The sequence below is a fragment of the Asparagus officinalis genome, chromosome 7, assembly GCF_001876935.1.
Source record: "Asparagus officinalis chromosome 7, Aspof.V1, whole genome shotgun sequence".
Classification (NCBI taxonomy): domain Eukaryota; kingdom Viridiplantae; phylum Streptophyta; class Magnoliopsida; order Asparagales; family Asparagaceae; genus Asparagus; species Asparagus officinalis.
Genome location: NC_033800.1, coordinates 41,105,529 through 41,122,374, shown reverse-complemented (window position 1 = coordinate 41,122,374; position 16,846 = coordinate 41,105,529). Strand labels below are relative to the sequence as shown.

The 16,846-nt window shown below is 37.8% G+C and overlaps 1 protein-coding gene and 1 long non-coding RNA gene across 4 annotated transcripts; both read right to left on the bottom strand.

Moving 5' to 3' along the window:
• LOC109849229 lies at positions 40–6,067 on the bottom strand. 3 transcript variants are annotated; one of them, XR_002249038.1, is made up of 6 exons: positions 5,836–6,067; positions 5,652–5,747; positions 4,824–4,906; positions 4,244–4,332; positions 3,832–4,140; positions 593–1,229 (listed from the first exon to the last, which is right to left on the bottom strand). It is a non-coding gene; the product is annotated as an uncharacterized LOC109849229 (long non-coding RNA). The 3 variants fall into 3 exon arrangements; XR_002249039.1 differs by lacking the exons at positions 3,832–4,140; positions 4,244–4,332 and adding an exon at positions 40–80 and having other exon boundaries at positions 653–1,229; XR_002249037.1 differs by lacking the exons at positions 3,832–4,140; positions 4,244–4,332.
• On the bottom strand, positions 9,134–16,509 carry LOC109847024 (uncharacterized protein At2g38710-like). Its single transcript, XM_020416268.1, has 6 exons — positions 16,196–16,509; positions 14,199–14,318; positions 11,844–11,958; positions 11,271–11,364; positions 10,250–10,426; positions 9,134–9,174 (listed from the first exon to the last, which is right to left on the bottom strand). Exons 1-6 carry the CDS (start codon positions 16,297–16,299, stop codon positions 9,134–9,136), a joined length of 651 nt encoding a protein of 216 aa, XP_020271857.1. The 5' UTR covers positions 16,300–16,509.

Below are 16,846 nucleotides of genomic sequence, written 5' to 3'. Positions count from 1 at the left end.
AACTCTTTGTTGCCCGTCATGTGATGTGAGCAACCACTATCAAGGTACCACATCCCTCTACGTCGTGTTTGTGATGTTCCCTACATAAGATGACGTAGAAACTTTAGGTACCCAATTCTTGGGTCCTTGGGAGTTAGTGTATTTGGTACTTTTGGGTACCCATGCCATATTATAAACATTAACATTATCCTTAATTCTACAATGGGTGGATATGTGACCATGCTTCATGCAATATGTGCATACAAAGTGTTTCTTATGTGCAGAAGCATATGATCTATAATGTTCGTTTCTTTGAAAATGGTAATGTCTAGAATATGCATGAGCGGGTTTAATTGTACCATTAGAAATTTCTAGTCTTTCAATTTTAGATTTTAATTGTTTGTTTTTAAAATCAAGATCTCCTAATAATTTATCTTTTTGAGCAAGAGAGGATTGTAATTGCTCAACTATGGAAGCATGCAATTTTTTAAATGAAGAGTATATCTTTTTGAGCAAGAGAGGATTGTAATTGCTCAACTATGGAAGCATGCAATTTTTTAAATGAAGAGTATTCTTTAACTACTCTTTTAAATTCAAAATTTAACTCTTCTAATGCGGTAGCTAGATCATATTGCATATAAAAAGATTCACTTTTGGAGTCAGATATAATTACATCATCTTCATTGGCCATAAAACAAATGTTATGATCATGAAAAGCAAACTTAGCTCCCTCCTCATCGCTATCCGAGTCACTTGGCTCGGATTCATCCCATTCGGCATACATCGTCCTCTTTTTCTTGTACTTCAAGTATTTTTCTTTGATCTTTGGGCACTCCTTGGCTTGATGACCCGGTTCATTGCACTCAAAGCATTTTCCTATACGAGGAAAAATATTGTTATTAGATCGGTTAAGATTTTTGTTTAATTTTATTAGTTTAGAAATTCTTCTAGAGAGGAGAGCCACTTATCTAGAAACACCGGTTTCACTATCCGAGGAGGAGGAGTCATCAATAGCTCCTTTAAGAGCAATTGTCTTCTTTTGGGATGGCTCCTCGATTACCCATGGGGTTCTTCCTCATTCTCCTTCTCTTTGATTTTCTTCTCATGGACTTTGAGCTTGCCAATGAGACCATTAAGGGGAAGTGTGGTGAGATCGTGAGCTTCCTCTATGGCCGTAGCTTTGGGTTCCCACACCGGAGACAATGATCGAAGAATCTTGTAGTTCATCTCTTGGGGTAACAACTTCTTACCTAAGCCATGCAATTCATTGATAATATTAGTGAAGCGAGAAAACATAGCATCAATAGATTCATTAAGAAGCATTTAAAACAATTCATAATCATGCATAAGGCCCACTAATCTTTGATTCCTTAACTTAGGGGGTTCCCTCATGTGTGATGCAAAGTTTGGTCCAAATCTCATATGCAGTAGCACAAGTAGAAACCTTATGTATTCATTTGGTGTGAGGCCACAAATTAAGGCATTCATGGCCTTTACATTGAGATTGGCTTGGAGCCTCTCACCATCGGTCATAGAGCTAGTTTTAGGCTTTTCTACATATTTATTTTTAATGATGTCTAAGATGTCAAGGTCAATGCAACGGAGATAGATTCTCATCCTAGCTTTCCAATATGCAAAATTACTACCGGTGAAAAGTGGGCGTCTAGTGGTGGATTGTCCTTCTAACATATGCACATTCATTAAAGCCTCCATAAGATCTTTTCTCTAAGGTGATTAGACCAAAAATTAATATAGAGACAAAGTTCTGATACCAATTGTTAGACCCTAGAGGGGGGTGATTAGGGTCTTAAGGTAATAATTGTGCAATAAAAATTAAGACAAGCAAACACCATAAAATATAATGCTAAAATAAAGGAGATAAGATAGAAATCGTTATCCAAATAACGCACCATATATTCACGAGGTTCGACTCTCTAGCCTACGTCCCCGCTCCTTACTCTCGAGGAGAATCTACTACACAACCTGGTTTGGAAGCCGGAACTTCTTCTACACAGCGATCTCCACGAGATCTCACGACACAGTTGATCTCTACGAGATCTCACGACACAGTTGATCTCCACGAGATCACCACACTATCAATGGTAGCAAATAAAGAATTTCTCTATCTTACAACAACCTTATAGTAAGGAGAGAGATTGTACTTGAAGCTATGGATGTGGGATGTGTAAGTATAAAACAAGGAATTGGATTTTGAAAGTTTAAGGCTCTTGAACTCAAGAATTAAACACAATTGATTTTTCTCTTACAAAAGTTGGGAGGAAAAATAAATGGGGTAGTTGGGTATTTATAGTGAAAAATAACAGCAGCCAATACCCCAAAGAAATCATCACAATCCCCTAAAATCTGAATTTCTGAAAAAGTACAAAAATAGCCGTTGCAGTGTTATGAGTCGACTCGTCACTGTTCATGAGTCGACTCATAACTAGTCATTACAGGCTAAAAATAACTTATGGGTCGACTCATAAAATTCATGAGTCGACTCATTATACATGGGTCGACCCATGAGGTCATGGGTCGACTCAGCAGAAACAAAATACATTTTCTAGCACAGTTTATGAGTCGACCTATGACAGTCATGAGTCGACTCAACCCGATGGGTCGACTCATGATGTTGTGAGTCGACTCGTCAGAAACAAATAACAACTACGGGGCAGTTTATGAGTCGACTCAATACTGTTCACGAGTCGACTCATAAACATGCATAAAGAAAATCTCACTTTGAATTTTGTTAAAAATTATCAAATAAATTCAGAAAAATATAAAACTTTGAGAATAGTTTATAAAAATTTTGACAAACTTGCTTGAAAAGAGATTTTGCAAAAAGGTCCTTGTATTTGTGAAAAATAATATTTTGTCAAAACACTCAAAAAATATAAGTATGAAAAACGTGTGTGTGATATCCCAATAGCTTCAAATAAAATCTAAAACTACTTGCCTATATTCTAGCACTAGAGAGAAAAGAAAAACTAGCTAATATCCTCATATAGATTTACAATATTTTGAGTATTGATATAGCTTGAGTAGATGAAGCTTCTCATTGTATTTGTTGTTCTTGAATTAACATTGCTTCATCACTATGCCTCCTCCTTCTTTAGATTGTGAGTCGACTCGTCAGAAACAAATAACAACTACGGGGCAGTTTATGAGTCGACTCAATACTGTTCACGAGTCGACTCATAAACATGCATAAAGAAAATCTCACTTTGAATTTTGTTAAAAATTATCAAATAAATTCAGAAAAATATAAAACTTTGAGAATAGTTTATAAAAATTTTGACAAACTTGCTTGAAAAGAGATTTTGCAAAAAGGTCCTTGTATTTGTGAAAAATAATATTTTGTCAAAACACTCAAAAAATATAAGTATGAAAAACGTGTGTGTGATATCCCAATAGCTTCAAATAAAATCTAAAACTACTTGCCTATATTCTAGCACTAGAGAGAAAAGAAAAACTAGCTAATATCCTCATATAGATTTACAATATTTTGAGTATTGATATAGCTTGAGTAGATGAAGCTTCTCATTGTATTTGTTGTTCTTGAATTAACATTGCTTCATCACTATGCCTCCTCCTTCTTTAGATATCATCGTTGTAGCTCATATTTCATCCAATCCTCCATATATGGTACTAACTACAATATCACTCTACAAGTAATTAGTACTGATAATGGTGGTTGTAAATTATCATCAAAACATAAAGGCTAACAATATCCGCAGTGGCATGAGTGTGCTCCTCTGTCAAATTCCATGACATTTCGCGTGTCACTGCTTGCTTCTGTAACTTAATCAGTTAGCGATGACGAGGGATTGGTGGAAGATATAAGCAGCCTACCATGTCTTTGTGTAACCATTGCTCATCCTTCAGAGATACGACTATCTGATCTTCAATGGAATCTCCAAATAAATAATCTGTCTTCCTGGGAGGTCGGGTAGAACCCTCATTATCTGTAAGCGGTGCGTCGGTAATTAGCTAAGGCAAAGTACGATGATGTCCCTCTCACACCAATCGAGAGAATTTTCAGGAATGTCCGAACCAAATTGAGGAGTTGGCGGGATTAACGTTGGATCATCGATATTAGCATAATGCTCACCCTATGACCATCTACCTCGAAAGGCAAGAACACATCCGAAGGGAATTCAACTGAAATGAATAACTTGTGTTTGTTAAATGCAGTTTCAAGAATGTGTTAAGGCAATACAAAACATTGAACCCATCTCATGAGTCTGTGAGATAGAGTCATTACCTTGTAATTAGCGAGACGATTTCAACCATATCACGCACACGTAAGATAACGTATATTGTCGTGAAAATAGCATAATGATATACCTCGTCCTACAAAATGCGATACAATATAAAATCACCCCATATTGCCTTAAGATGCGTTTTGACAAAGCAAAACACATCTATGAAGCGTCAACCCTCACGAAGGAGGATGTCGGCTCTTCCCAATTGCTTCGCCAAGGAGAACAAAGTGGGGATATACTACATAACATATTCATATGAATTTCTAAGCAAGAAGGAAAGATGCTTATTAACTAGGCGAGATGATTTAAACTACATTATACATGCGAAGCATGATGTACATTGTCACATGAATAATGTGGTAATATACCCGTCCTCCGGAGTATAATACAGCCGGAAATCATCCCAATTTGATTAAGATGCGTTTTGACCAAGCAAAACACATCTGTGAAGCGTCAACCCTCACGAATGAGAATGTCAGCTCTTTCTAATTGCCTCACCAAGGAGAACAAAATGGAGAATCAATATGCAACATGATATGCCAATATTAAATTCACAAGCAGAAATTTATAAAAGTTTACCTGCGAAAGATAGAGCCTCCCTCTCAGGTAACTCAGTAGCCGACCTCTTTAGGATACGTGATCTCCTCGTCAACATAGCTAATCTGCAATGGAAGACAACAGTTCAAATATACAGAGGAGCAAGAAGAACAAAAAGGGAAATTGTGAATTTTAATCAAAATTCTATAAAAATGGATTTTTTGGGTTAAAAACCCAATTAAACCTATAAAGTGCCCCCAAGCTCAGGACTCAACAAGCTCAATTTTCACATAATGATCAAGTTAGGGGTTTGGCCATGCCCAAGTTGGAGGATTAAAACGCCAACAAATTCAAGAATTGAAGCTTCATCGTCTCCCGTTAAAATCAAGAACAAAGTTCAGAATACAAAAGGACGAATCAAATCTTGCATGCAGCCTACAGATAACATTCAAGCCTAAAATAAAAGTCTGACTCACAACCAAGCTCAAGTCATACCCAAGAGTGAAAGTCAAACCGCTGTCCTTAAACAAGTTCAAGTTAACAAGTATTCAACATCAAACTGAGTATCTCAGTCAACATCTAGTTCAAAGTCTCAGCCATTTCCACAGACAAATCTATGAATTCAATTCCCAAATCAAAATCAAATGATCATGTGAAGGGCAAGGATCTACCTGAGATAAATTGAACTTGGGAAATTCATGAAGAAGAAGCTACGAAAGTAACCAACCCAAGAAGAGACTCAATCCCTTGTTACATTTAAAAATTTTGGGATGTCATTTAAAATCCCCAATTTGAAACTAGGGTTTCGACCACCCCTTCGCAATTAAATACACAAGATGGAGCTCAATCAAAATTGAAGATGAAGCTTACCTGAATCAGAGAGAACAAGCTTGATGGGGAAGGGAACACTGGTTCGTTCAAGAAGAATCCACAACAATCGGCTCGAACACAATCAAATCTGAAACCCTAGGTCAGGAGGAAGAGTTTTTACCATGAATCAAGTACCCAAAGAAAAAGATTTAATTGAAATTGAAGTGAGGACAGTAGGTCTTACCTGGAGTTCATGAAGAACAAAGCTCGTTACCAATGAGAAGCTTTAACACCAAGGTAAGAATCAAAACCCTAAGTCTGGAAGGGGAATATTAGCCAAAATCCAACAATTTAAAGAGAAGAAAGGAAAGCTCAGAATCCTTGTTGATGAGGAGTTCCGAATTTGAAGAGTCCTTGGGGAAGAGGAGTTCTGAAACAAAGTGAAAAAGAAGAAGAAGAAAATCAGCTTTTATAAATCTCCAAAACCTATCCTCACAGAGACAGCTTGGGCTGTCTCGCACTTATGCGAGACAACTTAGACTGTCTCACACTTGTGTGAGACAGCTTAGACTGTCTCACACGTGTGAGGTTCTTAGGGTGTTTTTGTGTGTAATTTTCACCCACTTTTGCCCGTTTTTGACATATTCAAGGCACATATTCATATTCCAATGGGTATATGAGTCTAAACTGTTTCTCATCCTTCACAGGAAGTTTCTGGAGAATATTACTCAGAATATTCTTAAGGATAACCCGACAACCTCCTACGGGCACATGAGGTTAAACCAATTCCCAAAACTCCCAGGAGTATATGAGTATAAACTAGTCCTCCCCTCTCTAACTTTTTAAGAGCTTAAACTGTGTAGACTCCAATAAACGTATGAGTATAAACTGTGTTAACATCGGTCAACGTGTTATAAATAAAAGTTAATGCCGATCAACGCGTTGCAAATGGAAGTCAATACCGATCAACGCGTCGCAAATGAAAGTCAACATTGGTCAGCATGCTAACAACTTTGCTAAAATAAGGCACGGGATAAAATTTCTAAGTAAAAAAAGATGATTCCAGGGAGTTCAATCACATTCAGATACAAACTTCTGACGAAGATGATTAGTTCAACGTTAACTCAATGACACGAGCTAAGTTTAGAAACTTACACACCAACTTCAGTTTAAGATTTCAACAACGGTTAGATGATAAATGCAGTATCAGAAAATTTTTATCTATTTGACAAAATACTGAGTAGACTGAAAGCAGAAGAAGTCAAGAATTGAAGCTATTCACAGGCCCTTCTACACGATCTCCTCGACAAAATATGTTAAAATAGGTCCTATCATATCCAAAGCATTCTAGCCTCCTCTATAAAAGAATGATGTTAAAACACTTTGGAGGGGGTATCTGTAGGCGTCTAAAAATACCTATATGTGCCAAAATATAGCTTGAGACGGAAAGAAGACGATGAACGTCATTATCCAAATCAGAGAGGATTATCCAAAGCCGTAAAGAAGCTAACGAGCACCTAAAGCAAGTCCCCAAAGCGTACAAAGGAAAATATATGCCAAATGACGAGAAACACAAATCTGGAAAGCCAAAGATGGCTAAGTCCCGAATTGTCCCGCGCAACTGCGGGTCACCAGGGTCCGTCCCACACAGTTAGTTCTCGAAATGCATTTTTGACGGGTTTGTTGATATTTTTTAGGGTTTGTTCATTCTGGAGCATCTCAACTGACTTCGTATCATATCCAAATATGGTTCGGCCATTGTTAACTGAAGATGTGGCCAAATCCTTCATTCTCATCCAAATAACCGCACCCAAGGCCGTATAAATACAAGCATGTAGGCATCGAAAATTACCTATAGGTCTCCACGAATAGCTCAGCGCTAAGAAAAGATAATGAACGTCACTATCTAATTCACAGAAGCTTGATTGACATTGACGAACGCCTAAAGTGGATCGATGAACTATGTGGAGTAACGGAATTTTAGAATGACGGAGACACGAACTGATCGGGAGCCTCGTGTCGCTTACAAAAGGCGAAACGCCCTTCGTATCTCGTCCACTCCATAGATGATTCAATCATGGGATCTTGTAGATCTCCTCGTCGGCTTTCCAACGCACTTTGAATCGCTTAAATCCGAGTTCGGATGAAGAAGTTACGATGAAAACGGACATATGTACAAAACGGAACGTCTCAGCCTGAGTTGAGACACCCCGAGGTGTCTCAGCACAAACGAGACACCCAGAGGAAAAAAAAAGCCAAAAAATGGGTTGTTACGCTGTTTTAACCGCCCGGATCTCCTTGAATCCTATAAATACAGCCCCTGGAGCCTCTTTTTTTCATATCTAGAATTCTCGAGCGTTGGCGAAGCCCTGCCGGATTGAAGATCAAAAGTGCATGAACTTCAGATAGGAGGAGGAGTAGAGATCTGATCAAGTTCGTCGGTATAAAGAAGAAGAACTCGTCAGATCTGCAATTCTCGTGTTCGTCCCTTAAGATTACCCCGTTGTGGTGATCTTAAGAAGAGCAATTATCTCGCTGTTGCCGAGATAAGCGCTACGGCTTCTTGATTCCTTCGCGAATCGACGAAGATCTGCCCAATTTTTCAGCAATCAGATCTGATCGACAGTGGTCCACGAATATCAACGTCCCCGTCACAGGCCAAGATCCCACGCAAGCAGAAGACCGATAAACGATCTCTGCGCTGTTTGAAGAGAATTGTATTTTTTTTCATTATGTAAAGGTCTTATAAAAAGACTAATTTTTGTTTTCGTTGTAAATGTCTGAAGTTTGTAATGAATCCCGCAATGAATCAAACAATTTTCTCCGCAAACAAGCTGGTGACCAAAGTGGGAGCCAACAGCCTCGCTGCTGAGGCTGTCGTGACGCAGCCGACGATCAAGATCCCGGTGTTCGAAGATGTCGAATACGAATTCCAGCAGAAATTTGAAGAGTACATCTCCTCCTCCTCCTCCAGATCTGCTCCTCCTCATAAGCGCAGGACCGCCACTATTGTTGTTGCACCTCACAACGATCCACCGGCGTTCAACGAAGCCAAATTTGCAGATCTGAACTCCTTCGTGATCAAGGAGCCGACTGTTGAAGGTGCACCAACTCTATCAAAGAGAGCACGTCAAAGGAAACGCCAACGCCTCGTGCGCCAATTCGCCAAGGCTTTGGATCAGGTGGATGGACTCCGTTACCAAGCAGATCTGGAGTTCAGAAAGCGCCAAGTGACTAAGCTATCGCCACAACAAGCATCGGGACCCTCCTCCCAACCTCTAATTAACAAATGGGTTCAGGTCAAACGAACCCGTTCTACCCTCGAGGAGCGCGTCCAGAAGCGCCGTGCACTTATTGCGCACACCCAGATCCTTATGCGAGAGGCACGAGAATTGTAGCGGGAAGAGGTGATCAAGAAATCACCAAGATCTAAGCAGGTTTGGGTGCCGAAGGCTAAGTCAGCGCCCCTACCCGATAAAAGACATTAGTCGTGTCTCTCGGTCGATTCCAGATCCAAAGCTGGTTCCCAGCTTTCGTCAAGTTCAGATCTCGCTCCTTTTAATCCCGCACCTCCGGTGAAGCTCTGTGACAATATGGACATATCCAGAGGCAGGAAAGTGATAGCGGAACGCCTGGGTCTTTTGCACGAGGATCAAGGCAAAGCTCCAGTCAAAGAACGCTTGGGCATGATGAATGAACCCCGAGCAACTCATCGAGTTGGGGGTCGCACTCGCCCTTCCAATAAATCAGAGCCTTCCTATAATGGGAAAGATCCTATAACTGACCGTCTCGGACTGTGAGTCATTATCCAAGAAAGATCCTATAACTGACTGTCTCGAACTGCGAGTCATTATCCAGGAGCCCATTAAGGTCTCACGCTCACGAAAGCATGACTCAAAGCGTGCGACTCTTGAGAGCACTGACAAGACGATGAATCCTCAGAAGGAAACATGTTCGTCAGACGACGATGTTATACCTGAGGAGTCGTGCCAGCACACGATACGTTGCTCCGGCAATCATGCCGATGAGTTGTACTATCGGGCTGGGGGTACGAACAAATCTCGAAAGAAAGGTACCCGAGAAACGGACTCTCACTGTCCGTGTATCAAAATTATTAGGGCAGTATTATCAACGTGTAGCTGCCCCAAGACCGCTCACAGAGGGTCTCGGTATTTGAAAGTATCTCCCCCAGAACGCTCAGGACCAAGCCAATGCGTTTCTGTAAAAAAAAGTCTAACTGCGCAAGATGACGAACTTCCAGAAGTCACAGTTAATATGGTTGATAAGGGGAAGTCAACGCGAAACTTCAATCCTCGTCATCTTTCGGACATATCCCAACGTACAACTCGGTTATGGTCGGGAACTGTTAGACAAAGGGACTATCAGAGGATGAATCAAGGATTATCCTCGGATGATGAAGTGTCAGATGCTAACTCTGCAGTCGCTTTTGACAAAACGGTATCCAGCCTAGGTCCATCCCGCGAAGTGTTGATGATTAGCACAGAAGAGGTCACTAAAATGGTTGAGGATGCCTTGGTCAAACAAAAAGAGAACTTCAAATTCGAAATGGAAATGGCTAGGATGTGAATGAGGGAAGAGCATGATCAACAAATTCGGGTTCTGTCCAATCAAGTCAGAGTTGAATCCAGCCGTCGCACCCAGAGGGGGAGCCCCTCTTGTTGTCTTCACGTAGGAGACATATTCATTGAAGTGCATGGTGTAGAGGGTGCTCTGGTAGCGTGTGATGTTAAGCCTCTTGCGGTGTGCCTCGGTGATGTGCCCATTGTATCCCGCTTTCCTCATCAATGAATCGATAGTTTCGATCTTTGTCCAACCTATGTTTCGACAAGATGGAAGTTTCTGTTCAGGAAGTGATTAAAAAGGAAAGAAACAAGAAATGATATGAGAATATTCAACGTGCGAAGAATAGAGTTAGAATTTTCACCATCCAATTTACACAATCAATACATGTGACATCTACATTGGACATATATGCCTATTTGGATGGAAAATAGCCTAATAATCTAATCATCAGATACAAATTAACTGTGTAAGTACAAATTTAATATAGGTTATTTTTCATCAAATATGCAATTATCTCAGCATAAGTATTGTTTAGCATTATGTTCATCATACTTAGTTAATAATCTAACTAGATTTGAACAAAAACAAGTGGGTTCTAAATAATAAAGGTCCAGTACTTACACCATGATCAGAATTTTCTAAGGTGGAAACTAACCAAAGTTTAAGTAATGAGATCCTTGCTTGTCACAAATTAAAAATCAAATTATCACAATATGCTAGTTCCAGAACATGGATGGTTTATGTAAGATAGTACTTGATTTCATTTCTTTGATTTTGCAAGGACAATGTGCCTCGGATAAGGCAAGTGACATATAGCAAGTATAATTTGCCTCAGAAAAGACTAACAATACAAGATGTACTGTCAAGCAATTTCACATCAATTGTTCAGGTTTCAAAAGCTAAAACGTGACCCATCTCTGAAATTCCTTATTTTTGTCTATCCAAGTTCGAGCCCTGATTCTGATTGGGTCAATAATTTTATATCACCAAAGGCAATGGAAAATACTAAGCCTTTGCCAATTCATGACTTACCATAAAGCAACAAAATAAACTAAAGGAACCCACCCCGCGCACAAAGAAGAGTATAGAATGTACCTTCATGGGCAGCCACCTCTGGCAAGTAAGTTCCGCTGCGCCTTATATTGTTATCAGGGTCAGTAAACTCAATAATTAAACCATGCTTTCCAACCTATGAGATAAAAATTCCATCACCACCACCATACAAACATATAGTTACCGACTGTAAATGGCAGAGATAATATGAGGGAAAAAGAAATGTTTGGCCTGGTCATAAAGAGTAAAACAGGGGACAAATGCTATATAGATGCGTCAACAAAAAAGCCAGAAAAACATGTCACTGAAATCTCTTAATAATAATAATAATAATAATAGTAGTAGTAGTAGTAGTAGAAAGTTATTGGTACTCATGTACGCAGACCTATAAGTTAGTTATTCCCATGCATAGTAAGCCAATAGTAAAAAAATTAGAATATATGATCATATCCTACATCAAAGTTCTGCAAAGTATTCAAAAGTTATGCCATCCATTTTTTGGACGATATTAGATCTTATTTACATCTATATGGTGTGATCATCAAAGCAAATTGATAAAGTACTCTCCCTACGACATTATTAAAAAAAAAGAAGCAGGGTTCTCTAGGGCCAGACCTCCCAATCAAGGTAGTGAAGAGCAGACTCATAATTAGTTAGTACGGAAACTGTACATTCCAAAAATGGTAATTCTTTAGCTTGTATTGGAGAGAATCGGCGGTCCCTCAGCGCACTGCAAGAGCAAACATGAGTTTTGATTAGCTGAGGTTTTATGACACTTTGCATGGAACAACACCAGGGCCTTACAAAAGTTTCTGAAGAACACCTGGTAAATTAGCATGGACTTGCACTTCAAAGAATAGTAAAATATCAGATAGGGAACTAGATATAGTGGCTTGACCATAAGTAGAAGATATACCATATCCACTACACCAGCAAACATGACAGATAATCAAATTGAAATGAACAAGATCTAGGGATTTAAAAAACATTGATAAATTCCACACAAACCAAAAGTTCTAACTCTTGTCCTACTTTGTACAATGTTGTGTGTCCCACATCAATGTTTCGTAGCCCCAGTAGAACAAGATAACAACTATAACAGCATTGGCTAAAGTAACTTAACCAAGAAGAATAACTATCATCAGAAATAGCAAACAAATATATGGTTTTCAGGGATAAAACCAGGTCCAGCAGATCCATTGGTAACAGATAAGCCAGGTAAAGTTCTTATTGGCAGGTCTAATTGTTGGTAATTAGTAGCAATTGACCACACTATACATAATAATTGAAAACTTATATTAGGAAAAGAAAGCAATAGGAGGAGTTACAATAGCCAAAAAAGTAAACCAATTTGCTTAACAGATTTAGAGTAAAAATATTTTCTTTCACCCTAAAATCACATTCATCCTAAAAACAGCTATCCCAATATCTTCCATTTGTTTTCTTTCAAGCTAGTACATAGTTTTTAAAAGATGAAAAAAGTAAGAGAAGGGTCTAAGAAATAGTAAAAATGCAAGGATGGTCACTTTTTTGACCAGGATCTACTTGATGATATATTACAGCAGAAATTTAATCAGTTATATGGTGTGATATATTATGGCTGTATAATGACCAACTCTAATTTCTTAAGCCTGTGCCATGAGCATAAGAAACACAGTTTTCCTACTTATTGATGTACAGAACCTTTTTCCTTGCGGCTCACACTTACCCAATAAAATATATATAGAAAACCCCATATTCACCATTTAACAATTGCAGTTCCAAAAGTGAAAAGGCATGCATCGCCACAATATATAACCAAAAATTTCACCTAATTCCTCTTCTTCCACTTAACATAGCTTAAGCAACCCCAATCAAGCTGCATTATGCTTTGATTTTGTATCTACTTGGTTTTATTAATCCTTTTTTTTTTCCAAGAGCTGTTTGTGCATATTGATTTACAAAGAATATCAGGTGTCTATATACCAAAACATCAAAAGTAATGAAGAACTAAATTAATCAACATATCAAAAGTAAGTAAGTAATGGAAATGGAATGTTGACGTACTAGAGGATTGAACCAAAAACTAGCTTGATTCTAAAATCAGTCAGCAAGAACTGCCAGGTTCCATCTTTCAAAACAGTGAACGCCGCAAGAGTTCTTGTCAAACATATAAGCTATCGAAGCAAACTTCTATAACTTAAAGCTTAAAGGACAAAAGAAAATGAGAAATATTGAGAATTAAGACCTATGATAAAATATAATCAGATAAACAAGTAAAACCGCTCCACCAACAAAAAAGTTATTAAACAATGAACTGCATTTACACCCATCAATGTATGCCAGTACATTTAAGAACTCAACTACTATTGGCTAAAATCATAAACAATTGGATGCATAAACAACTGGATACTATGAGTCAATATTTAAACAATTTTGCAACCATGTATAGTTACATTTATGCAATCTAAACATTTCATTTCCCTCTTGCATTCAAGAGGTTAATACATATATGGCGAAGCCATATATAGCACATACCTGAAGCATATGGCCAATTTTTGACACGGTCGGCTAATCCATAATAAGTTGCACTATCAATAATTAAGATAAATTAATGACCTGCTAACATTATTATCAAACAAATGCATGAGAAATTCAACAATAACATGTATTGATCACTAAGGTAGAAAAATGCACATGACATAATGATTGCAGCGTGCGTGCGTATTGTACATGCTTCCTTACAACCTGAGGTCAAACAGATGGATAATAAATCCAGTTTTTCTATTGTTTTCAATTACTACTATTTCCTTCTCTTTACCGTCTTCTAAGATAATTAAGATTAACTAGTTTTCAAATAAGTAATAACATAAAATGATAAAAGAAAATGAAAACAAAGAGCATGCCAGAAAAAAAGATACTGCTGGTTATGTAATAAAATAATCAACACAGAAAATGCAGGAAGAGTGCAGAAAGACACAACGAAAATACCTAGTTAAAGCATAATCCCTAAAACCATTGATCAGGTCCCGAGCTTCTAGTGTACCAATACAACCCCGTAAGCGTGGCTCAGCACCATTAATAGCTTTCTTCCAAGTAACAAACAGTGGGCTGAAATCAGAAAGCATTTATGACAGATCAGTTCTTCACTACTCGCTAGTTATCAACTAAAGCAATAGACGCACAATAAAAAAATCTGTAAATAAAACCTAAAGGCTAACTAACAAATATCTAGAGCCTTCTGAAGGTAAGAGTCAATTGATATAACACATGAAATGCATTAAACCATTAAGTGCCTTAATTTAACCAAATGATTAAGGATATCAACCGAAGCCACTCCAAAGGTATAAACAATGCATGAAATTAGATAAATGCAAGAAAAACATCAATCTAACCATGGTTGCAAAATAATGTTCGTAAGAGTACTTTAGAGTCTGAAAATTCTGATATTAAATTTTTAGAGAACTATCATAAGTTGTTTGAGTTAGGCTAAAGAAGATACGAAAACTTTGTTATTGACTACTTGGCTTAAAAAGAATACTAATACAAAGTAATCTTTGCTAAGGAAAAGATAATTGATATTCTTAAACTATATCTCTAGAATAAGCGAGTTGTAAATTCTAAGTCCAAGTTCAACTGTATCAATTCATGATGTGCTCCCAATTTGGATCACCAAAATTGGGGAACCGAAAAATAATATTCACGAGTCATCACTAATTGGTTAAATGAGCTCTATTGCTCAACTTAGCTTGTTTTGAGCATTTTTTTAAAACCTTGACTCGAAGCTTTTGGTTACATATGGCTTAAAAGTTTGGAGGTCAAACTTTGGGTTTTAATGCAACTAGAATTTTGTTGTGTTTTCTAATCAGAGTACTTTGCTTTCTATTTGTTAAAAAGATAAGAGTTTCTATTATTATAATCCTTACATGTTTTCAAATGTGTGCATATTACTCTCTATGCACATTCACATAATAATACCAGCATAAACCACACTCAACTAGAAAATTAACTTTTCATCGTCCCTATTATTAATTATTTTATCCTTTTGTATGTTTCATTCTTTTTCTATTCTTGTCTTACAATCCTGTTGCACTCAGAGAGATAAATTGTAAATTATTTTACCCTTTTGTATGTTTCATTCTTTTTCTATCCTTCATAAATTCATATATAAGTGAGGAAAGATGAAAAAGTTTATTTTTAAGCCACTGACCAATTAGATACTCAATTGAACCTAGAAATAAACAGACACATTGAGGACTCTAGCTTCATAGATAGATACATAATTGCATGAAAATTCAAGTAAGACACATCATCATTTTGCATGATGGATCCTTTTTGTCTACTTTAGGACAGTGATGAGTCTTAACACCTATGGCAATTCATTTCGGTTCAACACCTTGTCAATTCATTTCAGTTCAGCACCTTGTCAATTTTTGTCAATAATAATTTTGAAAACAATACAGATATAAATTATTTGTATTGCCCAACACGAAAATAAAAAGAAAAATATTCTATTAGCATTTCCTGATCATGCTAGGAATCCTATGGAACAAAAGTATCTAAAATCTCAGTTATCCGTTCAAACTGGACGCAGTTAAAGGTGGGAAAAGCCCCAAATAGAAACACAATACAAACAAGCAGAAGCTCATGCAAGCAGTAGAAACAGGTCAAATAGAGACCAACAAAATCAAGCATTTTTGCAAACTGCACGAGCTTATCAATGAAATGATAAAATAATTACTTAAAAATCCTTACCCTACTCAGACCAATGAAAAGATCAAATCTTTGAATCAAGTTCAACCTTAAATCAAACAAGTAATCAACTTTGCCCATGCTAGTGTTCTTTACAATCATCAAAAGACACAATCAGAAACAATGCACTCAATTTTAACCAAACAGAACCTAAAAACTAACAGAAATTGCATTCAACGATCAGACCAAAGAAATTACAAAAAATTAAAAATTAAAAAAATTGAACAGATTCTCACTGTTCGCCTTCATCGAAAGAGGGAGGAGGCGCCTGATCGCTGTTGTAATGGGCAACGAGGGTATCGAAGCAGTAGACCGCCATTTCGCGATTGGCCGACACCATCTTGAACCGGGCGAAACGGGCGAGATATCGGGTTTGGGTTGCAGGATCCGAGACCCGCACCGGAGTACAGAGAGCTCCGGGTGTTGGATCGGCGGATCTCGGGAAGGGAGAAGGCCGACCCGTTAGTTTGGGCGATGAGAGAGAGAAGAAAAAGAAACAAAAGTTGAGGGATTTTTGGGGAAGAGGAAGAAATAGTCAGCTTTCTTCTTACGTCGACAATATCTGTTGCATATTAAAAAAGTATCAGATGTTTTTTTTCCGGAATTAGCCTTCGAACATTTTCTTTATTACCTGTTGAGTCTCTCCTCGGGTAGTCCCATAAATTCCGCTAAACCCCTCAATACTTTGGAGCGTTGCGCACGCAACCCCCAAACTTTGTTTTTCCACTAAAACAAAAAAAATAAAAGAAAATTCCACTTAACACTCCAAGGGGCTGTTTGGTTGTTGTTGGTAAAGTTGTGTTTTTATGACACAACTTGAAAAGTTGTTGTCCACCTCATCAATTACACTTTTATATTTTTCTTTGTTTGTTGTTTCTGACATTTTG

Coding starts and splice junctions, on each gene's coding strand:
- LOC109847024 (XM_020416268.1), bottom strand. CDS start 16,299: ATGGTGTCGGCCAATCGCGAAATGGCGGTCTACTGCTTCGATACCCTC. Junction 14,319..16,195: donor TCTTTCGATGAAGGCGAACA/GTGAGAATCTGT, acceptor TTCTGATTTCAG/CCCACTGTTTGTTACTTGGA. Junction 11,365..11,843: donor TTCACTACCTTGATTGGGAG/GTCTGGCCCTAG, acceptor TTTATCTCATAG/GTTGGAAAGCATGGTTTAAT.